This window comes from Enhydra lutris, unplaced genomic scaffold (assembly GCF_002288905.1).
Source record: "Enhydra lutris kenyoni isolate GAN:26980312 unplaced genomic scaffold, ASM228890v2 scaffoldscaffold9, whole genome shotgun sequence".
Lineage (NCBI taxonomy): Eukaryota > Metazoa > Chordata > Mammalia > Carnivora > Mustelidae > Enhydra > Enhydra lutris.
In genome coordinates, this window is record NW_019154093.1 from 10,801,632 (window position 1) to 10,820,516 (window position 18,885).

An 18,885-nucleotide genomic window follows, 5' to 3' on the forward strand; every position below is an offset into this window, starting at 1 on the left:
TGACCTGAGCCGAAGGCTGATGCTTAACCTACTGAGCCACCCAGGCGTCCCTCAAAAACTGTTTTAGTCAAACTTCAAAAATAAGTTAGCAAATCCTTTAAAAATACTACCAAGCATCAGAAGCAAGTCATTACAGAATACCTGCTATATACTACTCAGTATGCTGGGTTCTGGTCTACAGTGATGAGAAAACGGATATGGTTCTTGCCCTCCTAGTTTATTGTGTAGTGGAGAAGAGAAACATTAAACAATTTTTATGTTACATTTGCTTATTGCTACAATAGAGCTGTAGTCAGTGTTTGATGATCATATGTATTTTTCCATCTTCCATTAGTTTGCCCTTAGGTAAGAGGAGTATAAGTGAAACAATTCCATGTTTAATTATTGCTTAATAATTTTTTCTTTTTTTTTATTTAAAGATTTTTATTTATTTATTTGACAGAGAGAGATCACAAGTAGGCAGAGAGGCAGGCAGATAGAGAGGAAGGGAAGCAGGCTCCCTGCCAAGCAGAGAGCCTGATGGGGGGCTCGATCCCAGGACCCCAGGATCATGACCTGAGCCAAAGGCAGAGGCTTAACCCACTGAGCCACCCAGGCGCCCCTATTGCTTAATAATTTTGAGGTCGAATATAAATGGGTTTGAATAAACAACATTGTTCTTTTCCAGTTTGTATAGATTATAAATAAATGATTTTCCTTGCCACTTTTCTGTAGTCCACTTTGTTGGCCTTGGTTCCAAGCTAAAACATTGAAGCAAGTATATGGTTAAGAAGGGAAGATCTTACTAATTTAAGGGAGAGTAGGAATGCAGAAATCTTTTATATTTTAGGCTTGGAAATGCCAAAAAATTAAGTACCCTTTGAACATCACAAAACCAATAAGACATTTGAACCCAGGAGATTATTACAAAGAACTTGGAAAGCTTTTGTTTATGTACCTAAGGCATTTGTACCAAAATATTTTTAGGGTGTATTTGGAGGTTGGAAATTGGGAGTGGAATTAGATGGAATACAAGTGTGATTTTTCACTTCTTTTTTGCATACAAAATTTTAAAGTGGTGGGATTGTAGGTGAATTTTACGTTTTTGTTGTATTTCAGTATTTTTTTAAGTGAAATTTAAACAGATAAGGTAGTGCTATAGGTATTAGTATGAAAGGATATCCAAGATAAAAAGCAGTGATGTATAGAAAAAGTTTTGAAAGAATTACTAAAGTGTTATAGGTTACATGAGTTAGTGGGGCATTCATTTTGTTTCTTGGGTTTTTATATGGTTTGTACTTAACCTTTTACCTTTTTATTTTTATTTTATTTTAAGAAATATTTTATCTTAAAGTAATCTCTACACCCAGTGTGGGGCTCAAACTTAAAACCCCAAGATCAAGAGAATATAAGAGTTGTATTCTTGATCTGAGCCACTGACTGAGCCAGCCAGATGCCCCACCTGTTACTCTTTTAAATACGTTTTCATTTTATCAATTGTTGTTTTAGAACATCTTTTCTTCTCTCCCTCTTCTCTGTTTCCTACCTCCTGTGTCCTTTTCTCCTTTTACTCCCTTACTTTGGGTCTGAAGGAATACCCTCTAGTAGCTTTCTGAGATCTCTCCTATCTCTTGTTTGTGTTAGACTGGGTGAAAGAATCTAGGTTGAAAATCAGTTTTGCTCAGAACTTTGAAGCATATGTTAAATGTCAAATATCTCCAACATAGAAAACAGTAAAGAGAGTATAAAATGAACCTGACCTAAGAAATGGAATGATTGAAGCTACCTATGTACCCTTTCACAGATTCTTTTATCTCCCACCACCATCCTGATTTTGGTATTTATTTATTCTGCTGCATCTCTTGACTTAATATTTGTGCATTTTAATACAGTCTGTAGTATTATTCTATGTGTTTTTCAGCTTTACTTAAATGCTGTACTATATCTATTCTTCAGCTTTTTAATTCAGCATAATGGAAAAATAAAATAAATTCAACATACTGTATCTAAGATTTATCTGTATTTGTTTTATAGCTTTGGCACATTCATTTTTCAGTGGCATGTAGTGTCTTATTATGTAAGTATATTATAATTCATTTGTCCATTCTTCTATTAATGGATTTAGAGGCATTTATTTACATTAACTGTTGAGGTGGACATCTTTCCAGTATATCTTGAGATGCATGGGTACAAGAATTTCTTTAGAGTATATGCTTAAAGTGGGGTTGCTGGGTTCATATATAGGTCTGCCTTCAGCTATAATAAATACTGCCAAGTTATGCCACTTATCAGTGTGTGAAACTGAACATTGCCCCATGTTCTTGCCAATACTTGGTATACTTAAATTTTAGCCATTTGCATGGGTGGACTGTGATATCTCATTGTGGTTTTAATTTTTTTTTCCTGCTTACTTGTAAGGGGTTACAGGTTTAGTTATATTTATTGCTATTCATATTTTCTCTTCTGTGAATTTCTTTTTCTTATTTTTTAGTTGGGTTAATTGCCATTTTATTTTATCTTAGATTTTAAGTAGTCTCCACACCCAGCGTGGGGCTTGAACTAAGAACCAAAGATCAAGATTTGCATGCACTACTGATAAGAGCCAACCAGGCGTCCCTTATTTGTCTTTTTCTTTACTTTTTTTTTTTTTTTTAAAGATCTGATTTATTTATTTGAAAGCAGGTGAGAGAGAGCAAGCGTGCAGAAAAGTGCAGGGAGGGAGAGGGATAAGCAGACTCCACACTAAGCGGGGAGCCTGCTGTGGGGCTCAGTCTCACAACTCTGAGATCATGACCTGAGCCGAAATCAAGAGTTGGCCACTTAAACCAACTGAGTCACCTAGGCTCCCCGACTTTTTCTTTTTTTTAACCCCAACTTTTTCTTTACAGTTTTTATGAAATTATGTATGTTAAACATGAATCTTTTACTGGTCATATACCTTAGAATTATCTTCTCTTCAGTTTATCTTTTCATTTTTTACATTATATTTATGCACAGGAGTGTTATATTTTTTACAGTAAAAATTATAAGTCTGATCTGACAATTGAAACAATTTATTTAAATTCCTTTTATGATTTTTGTGTACTTTTGGCCCATGTCTTCTTTTTTTAAATTTTATTTTTGGTGCACCTGTTTGGCTTAGTCAGTTAAGTGTCCCGCTCTTGATTTCAGCTTAGGTCTTGATCTCAGGGTCATGAGTTCAAGACCCATATTGGGTGTGGAGCCTACTTTAAAAAAAATTTTTTTTTTATTTTTAAGTAATCTGTATGCCCATCGTGGGGCTCAAACTTAAAACTCTGAGATCAAGAGTCACACATTCCACTAACTGAGCCAGCCAGGCACCCTATAGCCTGTATGTCTTTAAAAACAGCTTTATTGAAGTATAATTGACATACAGTGAACTGCTCCTAGTTAAAATGTGCAATTTGATAAGCTTTGGCATATCCAGACACCCATGAAATAATCAAGATAATGAATATATCCATTACCCCTAGAAGTTCTTTCTCACTCCATTGCGTTTCCTCTTTCTTTCCCTACCATCTTTCCACCGTCACTCAACTATTGAGCTGCTTTCTGTCTTTATAGATTAGATTGCATTTTTAAGAATTTCATATAAATTAAACTCTACAATGTCTTTGACTTCTTTCACTTAGTATAATTATTTTGAAATTCACTCAAGTTGTTTGTATTACTAGTTAATACATTTTATTTTATGGTTCTGTCATGATTTGCTCATTCATCTGTTGTTGATAGACATTTGGCTTATTTCTCGTTTTTGGCTACTACAGTTAAAGTTGTTGTGAACATTAGTGTATAAGTCTTTGTGTGGACAGATGCTTTCTCTTGGATAAATACCTAAAGTGGAATGGCTGGATCACATGACATGTCTTTCAGAGTAGTTGTATCATTTAACATTCCTACCAACAATGTACGAGGGTTCTAATTTTCCACCTTCTGATCAACACTTGGTGTGGCCAGTCTTTGCTTAAGCCATTCTGAAATTAATAGTAGCTCTTTGTGGTTCTAATTTACATTTCCCTAATGACTTTATTTTATTTAATGACTGATTTATTCATTTGAGAGAGAGAGAGCACGCAGGGGATGGGCGAGGCAGAGGGAGAGGGAGATGCTTAACCACCCAGGCGCTCCTAATTTTTTTTTTTTAAGATTTATTTATTTTTGAGAGAGAGACAGAGAGAGGGAGCTATCCATGCATGCATGCGTGAATGGGGAGAAGGGCAAAGGGAGAAGGAATGGGAGAGAGAGAATCTTCAGCAGATGCCCCACTGAGTATGGAGCCTGACACAGCTTGATCTCACCTGATGAGAGCAAGACCTGAGCAGAAGTCAAGAGTTGGGCGCTTAACTGGCTTAGCCACCCAGGTGCCCCACTAATGAGTTACTATATTGAATATTTTTTTTTATGTGCTTATTTGCCATCCTTTTATCTTAATTGGTGAAGTACCTTTTGAGATCTTTTGGCCATTTAAAAATTGGGTTGTTTGTGTTCTTATTGTTGAGGTTTGAGAGGGGTGTGTGTGGGAGTCTGTTTCTGGACATAAACCATCAAATACCTATCTGTGTGTGTGTATGTGTATACACACAAAATATATATATTTTTTCATGTTGAGGCTTGATGGCAAAGAGTGGGCAGAATGGGGATGGTGATTTGTATCACTTCTAAGTTATACACATTCTGACTGTGGTTCACTTGGGACTCTGGAGGGAATACCCTTGGACTTGACACAGATTGCATTGTGGTGATGTGGCCAATGGTGGAAAGCCTGAGGTGCTCTCTACCTGCTCGTAGGGAGCAGATCACAAGGATAAGTTGAGGTGGATGTCACACATTCTGGACTGAACTGTTGGTGAACTCATGTGAGATACCGTGAAGAACTACTAGGAAATACTGGGTAAGACAGGAGGGAAAAGTCCTACATAACTAGGTGGCACACAAGCAGCCAAGCCATGGTTAATTTCTATTAAATTGATCCCTTCTATAACCATAGAGTTGCCGGGGTCAGGGGAAAAATGGAATTGAATATATTCTTTGCAAAAATACTCTCCTGGGCTGTGGCTTTTTTGTTGTTGTTGTTGTTGTTGTTTTTGTTGTTGTTCTCTTAACAGTGTATCTTGAGGGGTGCCTGGGTGGCTTATTGGGTTAAGCCTCTGCCTTTGGCTCAGGTCATGATCTCAGGGTCCTGGGATCATGCCCCACATCAGGCTTCTGTTCAGCAGGGAGCCTGCTTCCCCTTCTCTCTCTCTGCCTGCTTCTCTGCCTACTTGTGATTTCTGTCTGTCAAATAAATAAATAAAATCTTTAAAAAAATAAAAAACAACAAGTGTATCTTGAAGAATACAAGTGCTCGATTATGATAAAGTTCAGTCTATCAGCTTTCTCTTTTATGAATTATGTTTTTCATGTTCTATATGTAAGAAATCTGTCTGTCTCAAGACCATAAAGATTTTCTTCTATGTTTTTGCCCAGAAATTTGTTTGAGGTTTTACATTTAGATCTATGATCCACTTGAAGCTAATTTTTGTATATTGTATGGGGGGTGTTGGAAGTTTTTTGTGTTTTTAAAATAAATATCTAAATACTGCATTCCTTTGTTGAAAAGACTGCTTTCTCATTGAATTTAAGAAATTGCCTTTGCACCTTGTTAAAAATCAATTAGCCATATGTATGTAGGTGTACTTCTGGACTCTATTCTGTTCACTGATCTATTTGTCTACCCTGATGCCATTTATCATATTCTTGTACATTTCTTCACACAGAAAATATAATATGAAAGCTATATTGCACATAGACACAGAAAGTAGAATGGTGGTTGCCAGAGGGCTGAAGGGAGGGAGTAATAGGGAGTTACTGTTTAGGTGAAAATTCCTTTTTTTTTTTTTTTTTTTTTTTAAAGATTCTTTTTTTTTTATTTATTTGACAGATCACAAGTAGGCAGAGAGGCAGGCAGAGAGAGAGAGAGAGAGGAGGAGGAGGCAGGCTCCCTGCTGAGCAGGGAGCCCTATGCGGGACTCAATCCCAGGACCCTGAGATCATGACCTGAGCCAAAGGCAGAGGCTTTAACCACTGAGCCACCCAGGCGCCCCTAGGTGAAAATTCTATGGATGGATGTTCGTAGTGGTAGCATGACAATATAAATATACTTAATGCCACAGAACTGTACTTTGAAAAATGGTTAAGAAGGGTTTTTTTTGTTTTGTTTTTGTTTTGTTTTTTTCTTTTTTACTGAGCTCTTAATTATTAAAAGCTATATTGTATAATGTCTGGGGAAAAATGAATACTCAGTTTCAGGTGACAGATTTTAAAGTAATCAAGACCCAGAGAGGTCAGCTGGCAAATGATGAGGTAAGAGGTTTGAATGCACAACTACAGGACATAGCATTTCACTGTATTACATGGCTACGTCCAAATTGTAATACTTTTCCCCAATGTGATAAGGCTTGGATTTTAAAATCTCCAAACTTAAAAAGTATTCTAGATCAGTCCTTTTAGTAATAATGACTCACTAAAGCAGAAATGGAGGGTATTTGAATTTATCCTTTTCTCCTCCCCATCTTCCTGTTGTATGCTCGCTCACTCATGTTTCTTGAAAGTTGCCAATCGAAAATGACATGAAGTTGACTCTTTTTTGTTTTTGTTTTAAAGATTTTATTTATTTATTTGACAGAGAGAGAGAGAGACCACAAGCAGGGGGAGTAGCAGAGGGAGAGGGAGAAGCAGGCTCCCTGATCAGCACGGAACCTGATGTGGGGCTCAATTCCAGGACTCCGGGATCATAACCTGAGCTGAAGGCAGACACTTAACCAACTGAGCCACCCAGGCACCCCTTTTGGGGTGTTTTTTAAATTGTAGTAAATATAAAATTGTGCATAATATAAAATTTACCATTTTAAGCATTTTTAAGTGTATATTCATTGGTGTTAAATATATTGCATTGATAGGAAACCATCACCACCATTTATATCCCGAATATTTTCATCTTCCCAAACCAAAACTCTGCACCCATTAGATACTCATTCCCCATTCCTCCCTCTCTCCAGCCTCTGACAACCATACTTCCTTCTGTCTCTAAGAATTTGACTATGGTGCAACATAGGAGTGGAAACCATTATTTATCTCTTTGTGATTTGCTAATTTTACTTAGCATAATGTCTTCAGGATTCATCCATGTTGTAGTATTTTCAAATTTCCTTTTTTTTTTTTTTTTTAAAGATTTTATTTATTTGTTAGAGAGAGAGAGTACAAACAGGGTAAGCGGCAGGTAGAGCAGGCAGAGGGAGAAGCAGGCTCCCCGCTAGTAAGGAGCCCAGTGTGGGACTCAGCCACAGGACCCTGGGATTGTGACCTGAGCTGAAGACAAATGCTTAAGCAACTGAGTCACCCACAGATGTCCTTCACATTTCCTTTTTTTTTTTTTTTTTTTTTTTTAATTTATTTGACAGACAGATCACGAGTAGGCAGAGAGGCAGGCAGAGAGAGAGGAGGAGGCAGGCTCCCTGCTGAGCAGAGAGCCCGATGCGGGACTCGATCCCAGGACCCCGAGATCATGACCTGAGCCGAAGGCAGAGGCTTTAACCACTGAGCCACCCAGGCGCCCCCACATTTCCTTTTTAAAAAAAGATTTATTTGTTTGTTTGTTTTAGAGAGAGAGTGAGTGGGGGTGGGGGCAGAAGCAGAGGGAGAGAGACACTCAAGCAGATTTTGCAGAGCCTGACACGGGGTTCAGTCTCACAACCCTGAGATCATAACCTGAGCCAAAACCAAGAGTCAGACACTTAATTGAGAGAGCCGCCCAGGTGCCCCAAGTTTCCTTTAATTTTTAAGGCTGAATAATAGTCCATAGTGTGGGGTGCCTGGGTGGCTCAGTGGGTTAAAGCCTCTGCCTTCAGCTCGGGTCATGGTCTCAGGGTCCTGGGATCGAGCCCCACGTTGGGCTCTCCACTCAGCAGGGAGCCTGCTTCCCTTCCTCTCTCTCTGCCTGCTTCTCTGCCTGCTTGTGATCTCTGTCTGTCAAATAAATAAATAAAAATCTTTAAAAAAAATAGTCCATAGTGTGTTCATACTACAGTTTATTCATTCACACATTGGTGGATTCTTGGGTTGCTCCACCTTTTGGCTATTACAGATAGTGCTACTGTGAACATGGGTACAAGTACCTAATCAAGTCCTTGCTTTTGATTGTTTTGGGTGTATATCCAGAAGTGGATACTGGATCATATGACAGTTGTTAAATTTTGGGGGGAACTACCATGATATTTTTTGCAATGGCTGCACCATTCCTACTGACAACACCAGGGTTTCCACATTCTCCATTTCCTTGCCAGTACTTGTTATTTTTTGTTTTTTATTTGTGTTGTTTGGTAATAGCCATCCTAATGTATAAAGTGGTTATCTCATTGTGATTTTGATTTGCATTTTTAAAAGAATTAATTTTCAAAGAGAGAGCACGGGTGTGGGGAGGGGCAGAGGGAGAGGGTGAAAGAGCATCTCAAGGAGACTTAGCACTGAGTATGGAGCCCAATGGAGGGCTCGATCTCATAACCCTAAGATCATGACCTGAGCCAAAACCAAACCAACTGAGCTGCCCCAGGTGTCCCTGATTTTCATTTCTTCTTCTTCCTCCTCCTCCTCCTCTTCTTCCTTTTTTAAAGATTTATTTATTTATTTATTTATTTATTTATTTATTTATTTATTTGAGAGAGCACACATGTGCATGAGCCGGGGGAGGGGCAGAGAGAGAGAGGGAGAGAGAATCTCAAGCAGACTGCCCCACTGAGTATGGAGCCCAATGCAGGACTGGATCTCTTGACCTGTGAGATCATGACTGAGATGAAGTCATGAGTCAGGCACTCAACTAACTGAGCCACCCAGGCATGCCACTCCCTGATTTGCATTTCTTAATAGGTAATGTTAAGCATGTTTTTATGTGCTTTTTGGCCATTTGTGTATCTTCTTTAGAGAAATGCCTGTTCGAATCCTTTGCTTATTTTTAGTTGGGTTGTTTGTTTTTCTGTTGAATTTTAAGGCTTTTTAAAAAAAAGAGAAAGTGGCAAGGCAAGAGAGGGAACTCAAGCAGGGGGAGTGGGACGGAGAAGCAGGCTTCCCCCTGAGCAGGGAGCCTGATGCGGGGCTTGATCCAGGGACCCTGGGATCGTGACCTGAGCCGAAGGCAGATGCTTAATGACTGAGCCACCCAGGTGCCCCAAGACTGCTATATATATATATCACTTAGCAGATACATGATATACAAATATTTTCTTCTGTTCTTTGGGTTGCCTTTTTACCATGTTGATAGTGCCCTTGGGTGTATACAAGTTTTAAGTTTTGATATAATCCAATTTGTTTGTTTTTACTTTTGTCCTCCATGCTTTTGGTGTCTTACTTAAGAAATCATTTTAAAATCCAATGTCATGAAGCTTTTCCCCCTGTGTTTTCTTCTAAGAATTTTTAGCTCTTAGATCTGTATTAATTTTTGTGGATGGTATAGGGTAAGAGTCTAATTAATTCTTTTGTGTATGGATACCTAGTTTTCTAAACACTGTTTGTTGAGAAGACTGCCCTTTCTCTCATTGAATGGTCTTGGCACCCTTGGGGAAGCTCATTGACCATACATGTAAGGGTTTATTTCTGGACTCTCTGTTCCATTGGTCTCTGTGTCTGTCTTCTTGCTAGTATACAATGCTTTGATTACTCTGGCTTTGTAGTAAATTTTGAAATCAGGAAACGTGAGATCTATAACTTTGTTCTTCTTTTCAAGATTGTTTTGGCAATTCAGGGTCCCTTGGGATTCCATAACAATTTTAGGACAGATTTTTCTGTTTCTGCAAAAAAAAAAAAAAAAAAAAAAAAAAAGTATTTGAGATTTTGATAGGGATTGCATTGAATCTGTAGATTGCTTTGGGTAGTATTGGCATCTTAACATTATTAAGTTTCCTAGTCTGTGAACATTTCCATGTCATGTCTTTCCGTTTATTTGTGTCTTCTTTGATTTCTTTCAGCAAAGTTTTGTAGTTTTTGGTGTGCAAGTCTCTTTAGTTAAATTTATTCTTAACTATATTTTTGATGTTACTATAAATGAAATAACTTTTCAGATTATTCATTGTTATTGTATAAAAATCAGCTGATTTTTGTGTGTTAATTTTGTATCCTGCAAATTTTCTGAATTTGTTTATTCTCACTGTTTATTTTTAATGTGGAATCTTTATCATTTTCTACATATACAATCATGTAATTTGTAGACAGTGTGTTTCTACTCTCTCAGATTTGGGTGCCTTTTATTTCTTTTTCTTGGCCGAATTGCTCTCACTAGGACTTTAGTACTGTGTTAAATAGAATTGGTGAAAGTGGGCTTTTTAAAAATTTTTATTTTATTTATTTATTTATTTATTTATTTTTAAAGGCTGAAATTTTCTTTTTTTTTTTTTTAATTTTATTTATTTGACAGAGAGAGAGATCACAAGTAGGCGGAGAGTCAGGCGGGGGGAGGGGGGAGAGGAGAAGCAGGCTCTCTGCTGAGCAGAGAGCCCAATGCGGGGCTTGATCCCAGCACCCTGAGATCATGACCTGAGCCGAAGGCAGCGGCTTAATCCACTGAACCACCCAGGTGCCCCGAAAGTGGGCATTTTTTTTTTTAAAGATTTAATTTATTTATTTGTCAGAGAGAGTGAGCATAAGCAGAGGGAGTGGCAGACAGAGGGTGCAGCAGGCCCCCAACTGAGCAAGGAGCCCAATACCGGACTCCATCCCAGGACCCTGAGATAATGACTTGAGCAGGAGGCAGATGCTCAACTGACTGAGCCACCCAGGCATCCCTTTTTTTCTCAATCTTAAAGGAAAAGCTTTCAGTCTCACTATTGAGTTTAATGTTAGCTGTGGGTTTATAATTTATGATTATATTTTATGTTGAGATAGTTTCCATCTATTCCTTGTTTGTTGACTGTTTTTTATCTTCAAAAGTTGTTGAATTTTTCAGATGCCCTTTCTGCACTAGTTGAAGTAATCTTGAGGGTTTTCCCCTTTATTCTGTTAATTAATCATTATTACATTGATTGATTTTCATACAGTGAACCATCCTTGCATTCCAGGAATAAATCCCACTTGGTCATGGTATCTAATGCATTTTAAAATATCCTTGATTTTAGTTTACTAGTATTTTGTTGATTTTTTTAAAAAATCATGCTTATAAGGGATATTGATGTGTAGTTTTCTTTAGTCTTTGTCTGGTTTTGGTATCAGAATAATGCTGGCCTCATAGAATGAATTAGAGAATGTTTCTTCCTCTTTGGAAGATTAAAGTTAACTATTGGAGCTGTCCTCATCCAAGCTTTCTTCCTTACTGTTATTAATAACTCAGATGAAGACACTGTACAGATGCTATGGTGATTTTTTTTTTAAAGATTTTATTATTTGGTGAGAGATAGAGAGCACAGGAGCAAAGAGAGCATGGAGACATAGGCAGAGCAGCAGGCAGAGGGAGAGGGAGAAGCAGGCTCTCTGCTGAGCAGGGAGCCTGTTGTGGGGCTCGATCCCAGGACCCCAGGATCATGACCCGAGGCGAAGGCAGCCGCTTAACCTACTGAGCCACCCAGGCACTCTGCTATGGTGATTTTTTAAAATGATTTCATAAAAGAAATATATGAAAATTTTATATAACTTCACCATGACCCCAGGATCATGACCCGAGGCGAAGGCAGCCACTTAACCTACTGAGCCACCCAGGCACTCTGCTATGGTGATTTTTTAAAATGATTTCATAAAAGAAATATATGAAAATTTTATACAACTTCACCAAGAAATGATTGTAAATTGAATAAACAAAATAATTGTATTTCTCCTATACCGTTGATACTCAAAAAATTGTATTTACATTATAATATACAATAATTTTGACAGCTTCCAACTTGTCACTGTCTTAACACTAATAATAGGAATGTAAATTGGAACAAATTTTCTGGAGCACAATTTGGCATTATGTGAAGCCTTAAAAAATAATGCATCCTTTGACCCAGGAATTCCATTTATAGGATATTATCTTGAGAAAATTGTCATGGATACATGGAAGAAGTTGGAACAGTGCTTTCAACATTATAATAATGCAAAATTCAAACCATAATGTCCAGAAACAGAGAATTCGGTAATTGTGGTACACAACACAGGCCATGCAGCAATAACATACTGATGTTGGAGAAAATTTTATAAAACAATGTGTAGTACAATGCCACTAAAATGCTTCTATTTAGGCATTATTAAAAAAAAAACAACCTTTCAAACTTAGTGTTACTTCTTAACAGTGGTGTATTACTGAATGAGAGTAAGGATTCTTGATATTTTTATTTCTACTTCTCCATCTCTCTCTTTTTTAAAAGATTTTATTTATTTATTTGACAGAGAGAAATCACAAGCAGGCAGAGGGGCAGGCAGAGGGAGAGGGGGAAACAGGCTCCCACTGAGCAGAGAGCTCAACGCAGAGCTTGATCCCAGGACCCTGAAATCATGACCTGAGCCGAAGTCAGAGGCTTAACCCACTGTGTCACCCAGGTGCCCCTCCATCTTTCTATTTTTTAAACAGTAAATGATACTAGTTTTATGACAAAACAATAAAAGGTATTAGAATTCAAAATGGAAAGATTCAAGAAGTGTAGTTAAATCTTATGGCAGAATCATTATCTAAAAATAATCTTGGTAGGCTGGGATGATGGATTGAATCCAGTGAAGTTTAATCAGGATGGTTGAATTAGGTAGATACGATAGAGTAATAAGTCATACTTTTCTGGACTTAAAAAACCAACTATAACCAGTGCAGAAAGTATGAGGTGGGGCTCAGTAGCAACATATGTGAAAGACTTAAAGGTTTTAGTTGACTTAGCCACCTTCTGTGTGTGAGCAGCCAACCATTTTCCTCCCCTTCTATTTCATCTCACACCCAGTTTAGTTTCTTCATGGGAAGCCTCCATTGTTTCCTCACCGAGTGTTATTAAGTCTTGTTACCATTTGACCCCACTTGTTTTTTTTTTTTTTTTAATTTTATTTTTGATAAACATATAATATATTTTTATCCCCAGGGGTACAGGTCTGTGAATCGCCAGGTTTACACACTTCACAGCACTCACCATAGCACATACCCTCCCCAATGTCCATAATCCCACCCCCCCCACTCCCCTCCCCCCATTAACCCTCAGTTTGTTTTGTGAGATTAAGAGTCACTTATGGTTTGTCTCCCTCCCAATCCCATCTTGTTTCATTTACTCTTCTCCTACCCCCTTAACCCCCCATGTTGCATCTCCTCTCCCTCATATCAGGGAGATCATATGATAGTTGTCTTTCTCCGATTGACTTATTTTGCTAAGCATGATACCCTCTAGTTCCATCCACGTCGTCGCAAATGGCAAGATTTCATTTCTTTTGATGGCTGCATAGTATTCCCTTGTATATATATACCACATCTTCTTTATCCATTCGTCTGTTGATGGACATCTAGGTTCTTTCCATAGTTTGGCTATTGTAGACATTGCTGCTATAAACATTCGGGTGCACGTGCCCCTTCGGATCACTACGTTTGTATCTTTAGGGTAAATACCCAGCAGTGCAATTGCTGTGACCCCACTTGTTTTAGTCATTTCTGACTTTGTTCAACATTGCTGTCTCGTTGGAGTCCTCCTGTTCCTCTTACTTTTGCTTTTTCAAACTTGACCCATACTGCCGAAACCAAACTTTGTCTTGCTGGAAGCCTGTTTGTCATGGTGCAGTCACATTTTACTCAAATTTATTTAATTGTGGAAATTCTGATATGTTGAAAATTAAAATCTGTAAGATTTCTCACTTCATGTGCGAAATTTGAAATAATGTAAATCCTCTTCTATTATTAAAAGTGACGATTTCTGGGGCGCCTGGATGGCTCAGTCATTAAGCGTCTGCATTCTGCTAAGGTAATGGTCCCAGGGTCCTGGGATTGAGCCCCGTGTCAGGCTCCCTGCTCAGTGGGGAATCCGCTTCTCCCTTTCCCACTCCCCTGCTTGTGTTCCTCTCTCTCTCTTTGTCTTTCTCTGTCAAATAAATAATTAAAATCTTAAAAAAAAAAAAAGTGATGATTTCCTTTTGCCATAGGACATGTAGCTTTAATGATAAATACCAGATACCTCTTTTTCATTTCTTTGTGAACCACCAGCATGTCAGTCAGCTCCATTGCTGCAAAACCTTACCAGAAGCAGTCACTTCCATGATACTGCTTGCTGCTAAATATTAAAGATAGTGTGTGGGGGGAAGAAAGCAGAATTTAAAAGCACACTTAAAATAGTCATAGAATTGTGCTTTCTGAGAAGACCTAAAGCAAAGCCTAAAGTATGGGCTCTGGAGCCAGATGACCCTGAATTCAAATTTACATCCTGAATCCAGCAATTACTTACTGGGTGGCTTTGGACAAATAATCTGTCTGTGTTTTTGTTTTTTCATTTAAAAAAAAAAAAAAGATTTTAAAGTAATGTCTGCACCCAATGTGGGGATTAGCTTAAAACCCCGAGATCAAGACTTGCATGCTCTAACAACTGAGCCAGCCAGGTGCCTCTCTATTTCCTCATTTTTTTTTTTTTTTAAGATTTTATTTGTTTATTTGACAGAGAGAGATCACAAGTAGGCAAAGAGGCAGGCAGAGAGAGAGAGAGAGAGGGAGGGAAGCAGGCTCCCTGATGAGCAGAGAGCCTGATGCGGGACTCGATCCCAGGACCCTGAGATCATGACCTGAGCTGAAGGCAGAGGCTTTAACCCACTGAGCCACCCAGGCGCCCTCTATTTCCTCATTTTTAAAATGGGCTGGTGATAAATCACCGAGTTCACAGGGTTGTTGTAAATTGTGTTAGTAGCATGTAAAGCTCCTAGGAGAATGCCTAGCTTATACTATGTATTCAAAAATACTAGGAGTATTCCATTGGGAATACTCATCTTGAACCATTTGAGTTTTATTTATTATTTTATTATTTTTAATGACATTTTTGAAAAGGATTGATTTATTTGAAAGAGAGCATGCACACACATGCAGGAGAGCATGGAGAGGGAGAGAATCTCAAACAGATTCCCTGCTGAGTGTGGAGGCCTACCTGGGACTCAGCCCCAAGACCCTGAGATCAACAACCTGAACTGAAATCAAGAGTTGGATGCTTCACTTAACTGAATGAGCCACCAAGGTGCCCCACCATTTGAGTTTTAAATTGCAGTATATCTCTACATAAAATTTGACCATTCTGTAAAATGCTCCCTCTTCTGGGGCTCCTGGCTGGCTCAGGTGGAAGAGCATGCGACTCATAATCTTGGGGTCGTGAGTTTGAGCATGCTGGGTGTAGAGGTTACTTTAAATAAATAAATAGGGGCACCTGGGTGGCTCGGCGGTTTAAAGCCTCTGCCTTCAGCTCAGGTCATGATCCCGGGCTCCTGGGATCCAGCCCCGAATCGGTCTCTCTGCTTGGCAGGGAGCCTGCTTCCTCCTCTCTCTCTGCCTGCTTCTCTGCCTACTTGTGATCTCTGTCAAATAAATAAATAAAATCTTTATAAATAAATAAGTAAACTTAAGAAGAAAGAAATGCTCCCTCTTTGATATTTTTAGAAAATAGTAAGGATGCTGCCAATCTCTTTGAAACCATGTAGTGAGGAATATAGATAGAATTCGGATGAGGGGAGGGGCACTGGAGTGAGCCACCCAGGCGCCCCAGAGTGGTATTTATTATTTACCTTCCCTTTCTCTTTCAGTTTTGTTGGTGTCTAAAATTTAAATTTCTAAGAAGAAATAAGACCTCTGTTTTTCTCTACTGCTTCTGATGGAATGTCACGGATGGCTATAATTCATTTAACTTAATCCTGAATTTTTTTTAAAAAGGTTATAGTGAGGAAAATTGTTCCAGTAATTCTTTAAATGCTCACAATATGTCATAATGGATATATTAAAGGAGACCTGTTTAATTGGACTAATACATGAGGGTGAAAAGATTCAGGAATATAAGAATGTATAAGTCAATATAGGGCAAGCTATAAACATAAATACCCATGGGGTATTGGATCTTTGAAATTGTGTAACTTGTAGAAGAAGTCTTAATGGAATGATTGGGTCAGAAGATACTAGAATAGTGTCAGGAGAATTCTGAGTGGGAAGGTGGACTGGAAAGACCCACCTCATCTGTATGCACTGTACCCTTCTCTTTGTATACTTCAGGCACCAGTTGGTTAATTTGCATGTGTGGTTTCAACTGTCAGTCTGTGTTGACTCATTCTGAAAGCTCCATGAGGATAGGCCCCCCATGTCTTTTTCCCCAGCACTTAGCAGTGTAGGATTAGAGTAGGCTCTCCGTAAATATTTGTCCAATGAATGAAATGGTGGATGGATCAGCAAACATTTAGTGAGACTTGAGAATATTCTGTGGTGGTAGAAGTGGGCGGAGAATTGTTAGGCTTGTGAAGATTGATAACACATAATATCTGACCTCAGGGAACATAAAATCTGGTATTATGTATAAATTTGTCAAGTTCTTTGGTTTTAGATTAACCAGTGCAGACAATAAGTAATTTGGTGACTTGAAATGGGCTTTGTTTCTAAGAAAGATTTTAATAAATTTCTTAACAGATTATATAAACTTTTATTTATATAACAGATAAGCACATATTCTGTGTTCCTTCTCTGTACTCATTTAGCTGCAAAAAGGATTGTTATGGGGTGAGTTTTATGATCCTCTGTTATTAAGGGTGGTTTTTTTTTTATTAAAATTTGGGATTTGATCAAATGAGGACATAATGCTCTTCTGAAAATACGGAAGGAGCTCACATCTCTAAAATGTGGTAGGGTAGCAAGATAATTAATTGAATTGCTATACTAAAATAAATGGCTTGATCATTGAGGTATGCAAAGACCAGCTAATCTAGTATTATAATCAGATAATCCAGCTAAGCGTTTTTATCGTGTATGGTATAATTGTTTATCATGTATTTCCTTTAAGGTTCTTTTTTTTCTTTTTTTTTAAAAAGTAATCAAGGCTATTCTTAATTATTGGAACTGAGATAGGGACTGTTACTTTGGAAACTAAAATTGCAGAGAATCCAGTGGAATCCTGCAATGCTACCACCGCTATTTGTAGTTCTTTGGGCAAAAAAATTAAAGACAGGAAGTTAGAATTTTTTGAAGAAATTATTCTCAGAGTGGGGGTGAGTGGTAATGAATTCAAATCACATGTAATTCACTTAAGATAAAGCTACCTCTGAAAATAAGACTTTCCTGCAGAAGTAGCCCCAGTCAAAGAGTTAGGATTAGCCCAGTCAAAATGTGTTTCTAAATTTTAAAAATTTTTTAAAAATTAATTTTTAAAAATAAAAGTAGTTAAAAATACAAATAAACATCATTTTTTAATAAATTGGTTAGTGTAAATTAAGCCTAATCAATTCTCTGTATGTAGGAAAAAAAATGGATTTTACAGAGTTACACAGCTGAGGGTCAGGAATAAGTGTCTTTTTGTAGAAGGCAGGGATCATAGTTTTATTCTCGGATACCCAGTGCTTGGCACATGGTTGGGGCTCAATTTAATGTATAAGTGAAACTCATTATTGAATTTCAGAGATCGAAACTCCCAGACCTCTAGTGAGAACAGCCTTAGATATTTTATGGCTTTACTCTTAGATTTAGTCTCGTGTCAGAAGAGCAGTTCTGGCTTTTCTTTAACTCAGTAGAATCAGTTCATGAAGTGATGAAAATAGAATCTTCTAAACAAATCAGAGCCTAAAAAGTTGTATGCATTTATTAGAAAAAAAGGGGAGCAACCATGCATTTGAGAACAAAGACTGTTTCATTGTTTTTATTGTTTAATTAATACTTTAATTTTATTTTTTAGACCTTATTGCAATATGCAAGCAACAAGAATGCCTCAGAACATATGGTGTATCTTCTGGAGGTATATCGACTTGCCATCCAAAGCTTTGCCAGTGCACGCCCATATTTAACTACTGAATGTGAAGATGTCCTCTTAGTTCTTGGCAGATTAGTACTGTAAGTTGAAGTACTTAAGTCACTGTTAAAATTGAGTACTTAGGTTGTAATGTTTGCCTGACTTCTCTTTACTGTGAAATCCCATTATTCAGAGCACCAAAAGTCATACCTTCGGATGAAATTTCCTCTGCTCTGAGTCTGCATACTCTGGTTCCCAGGAGATTAAGTACAAGTGAAGCTCCAGCCAAACAACATAATCAACATAATCTTTAATTGCCTCCAGAGTCTCTTCTCACTCAGGCTTAGCATCCAAGAATGATACAGTTTCTTTCTTTAGGTATAGATCAGTATAACTAACAAGAGTATCTGGAAACTGTAGTGGTCTTTGAGGATCACTTTGAGGGGAAATACTATGAAATTCTGCAGTTCAGTTAGATTATTGGAACTAAGGACAATTTTACTAGCAGAAAATATCAGGATATATATAAGATTACCAGCCTGAGTCAATAATAATTTAGCTGCTGTTTTAATATTTGGCTGCCTAGTAGCAAATAAAATTACACCTTTCACGTAATTTTCATCTGCAAACTGAAGAGGTATAACAGCTATTCAATTTCTAGATTTGTTTAGCTTACAGATTGTTTGGGAGGATGATTTCTAGTCTGGGTGGCCTTGATATGTTAGAAGTAGAGAAATGATCTTGCCAATCTTTCTGTTCCTTTGCAAGTGACAAGAGCCTACACACATGATAGTTACATATATTTATCTCCTTATCAGCTGAATTGACAGTAGCATGAGCTCTTATTTTTGTCTTCTGGAATCAGAATGGTTCCTATTTGAGTACCCTCCTGTATCCTAATAAACTAAATAAAACTGCTTGGAATATGATTTCTAAAGGGAATATATTATTTTCCAAATGTTTTAAAGCCACAGTG

General features: G+C 37.8%; 1 protein-coding gene across 1 annotated transcript in view; it reads left to right on the forward strand.

Moving 5' to 3' along the window:
* The window catches only part of LOC111143462 (rearranged L-myc fusion), a 93,769-nt gene that overhangs the window by 14,721 nt on the left and 60,163 nt on the right, over positions 1-18,885 (forward strand). Inside the window, exon 2 of the mRNA XM_022497219.1 lies at positions 17,856-18,010. Within this exon, the coding sequence (XP_022352927.1) occupies positions 17,856-18,010 (155 nt within the window). The remainder of the gene's footprint in view (positions 1-17,855; positions 18,011-18,885) is intronic.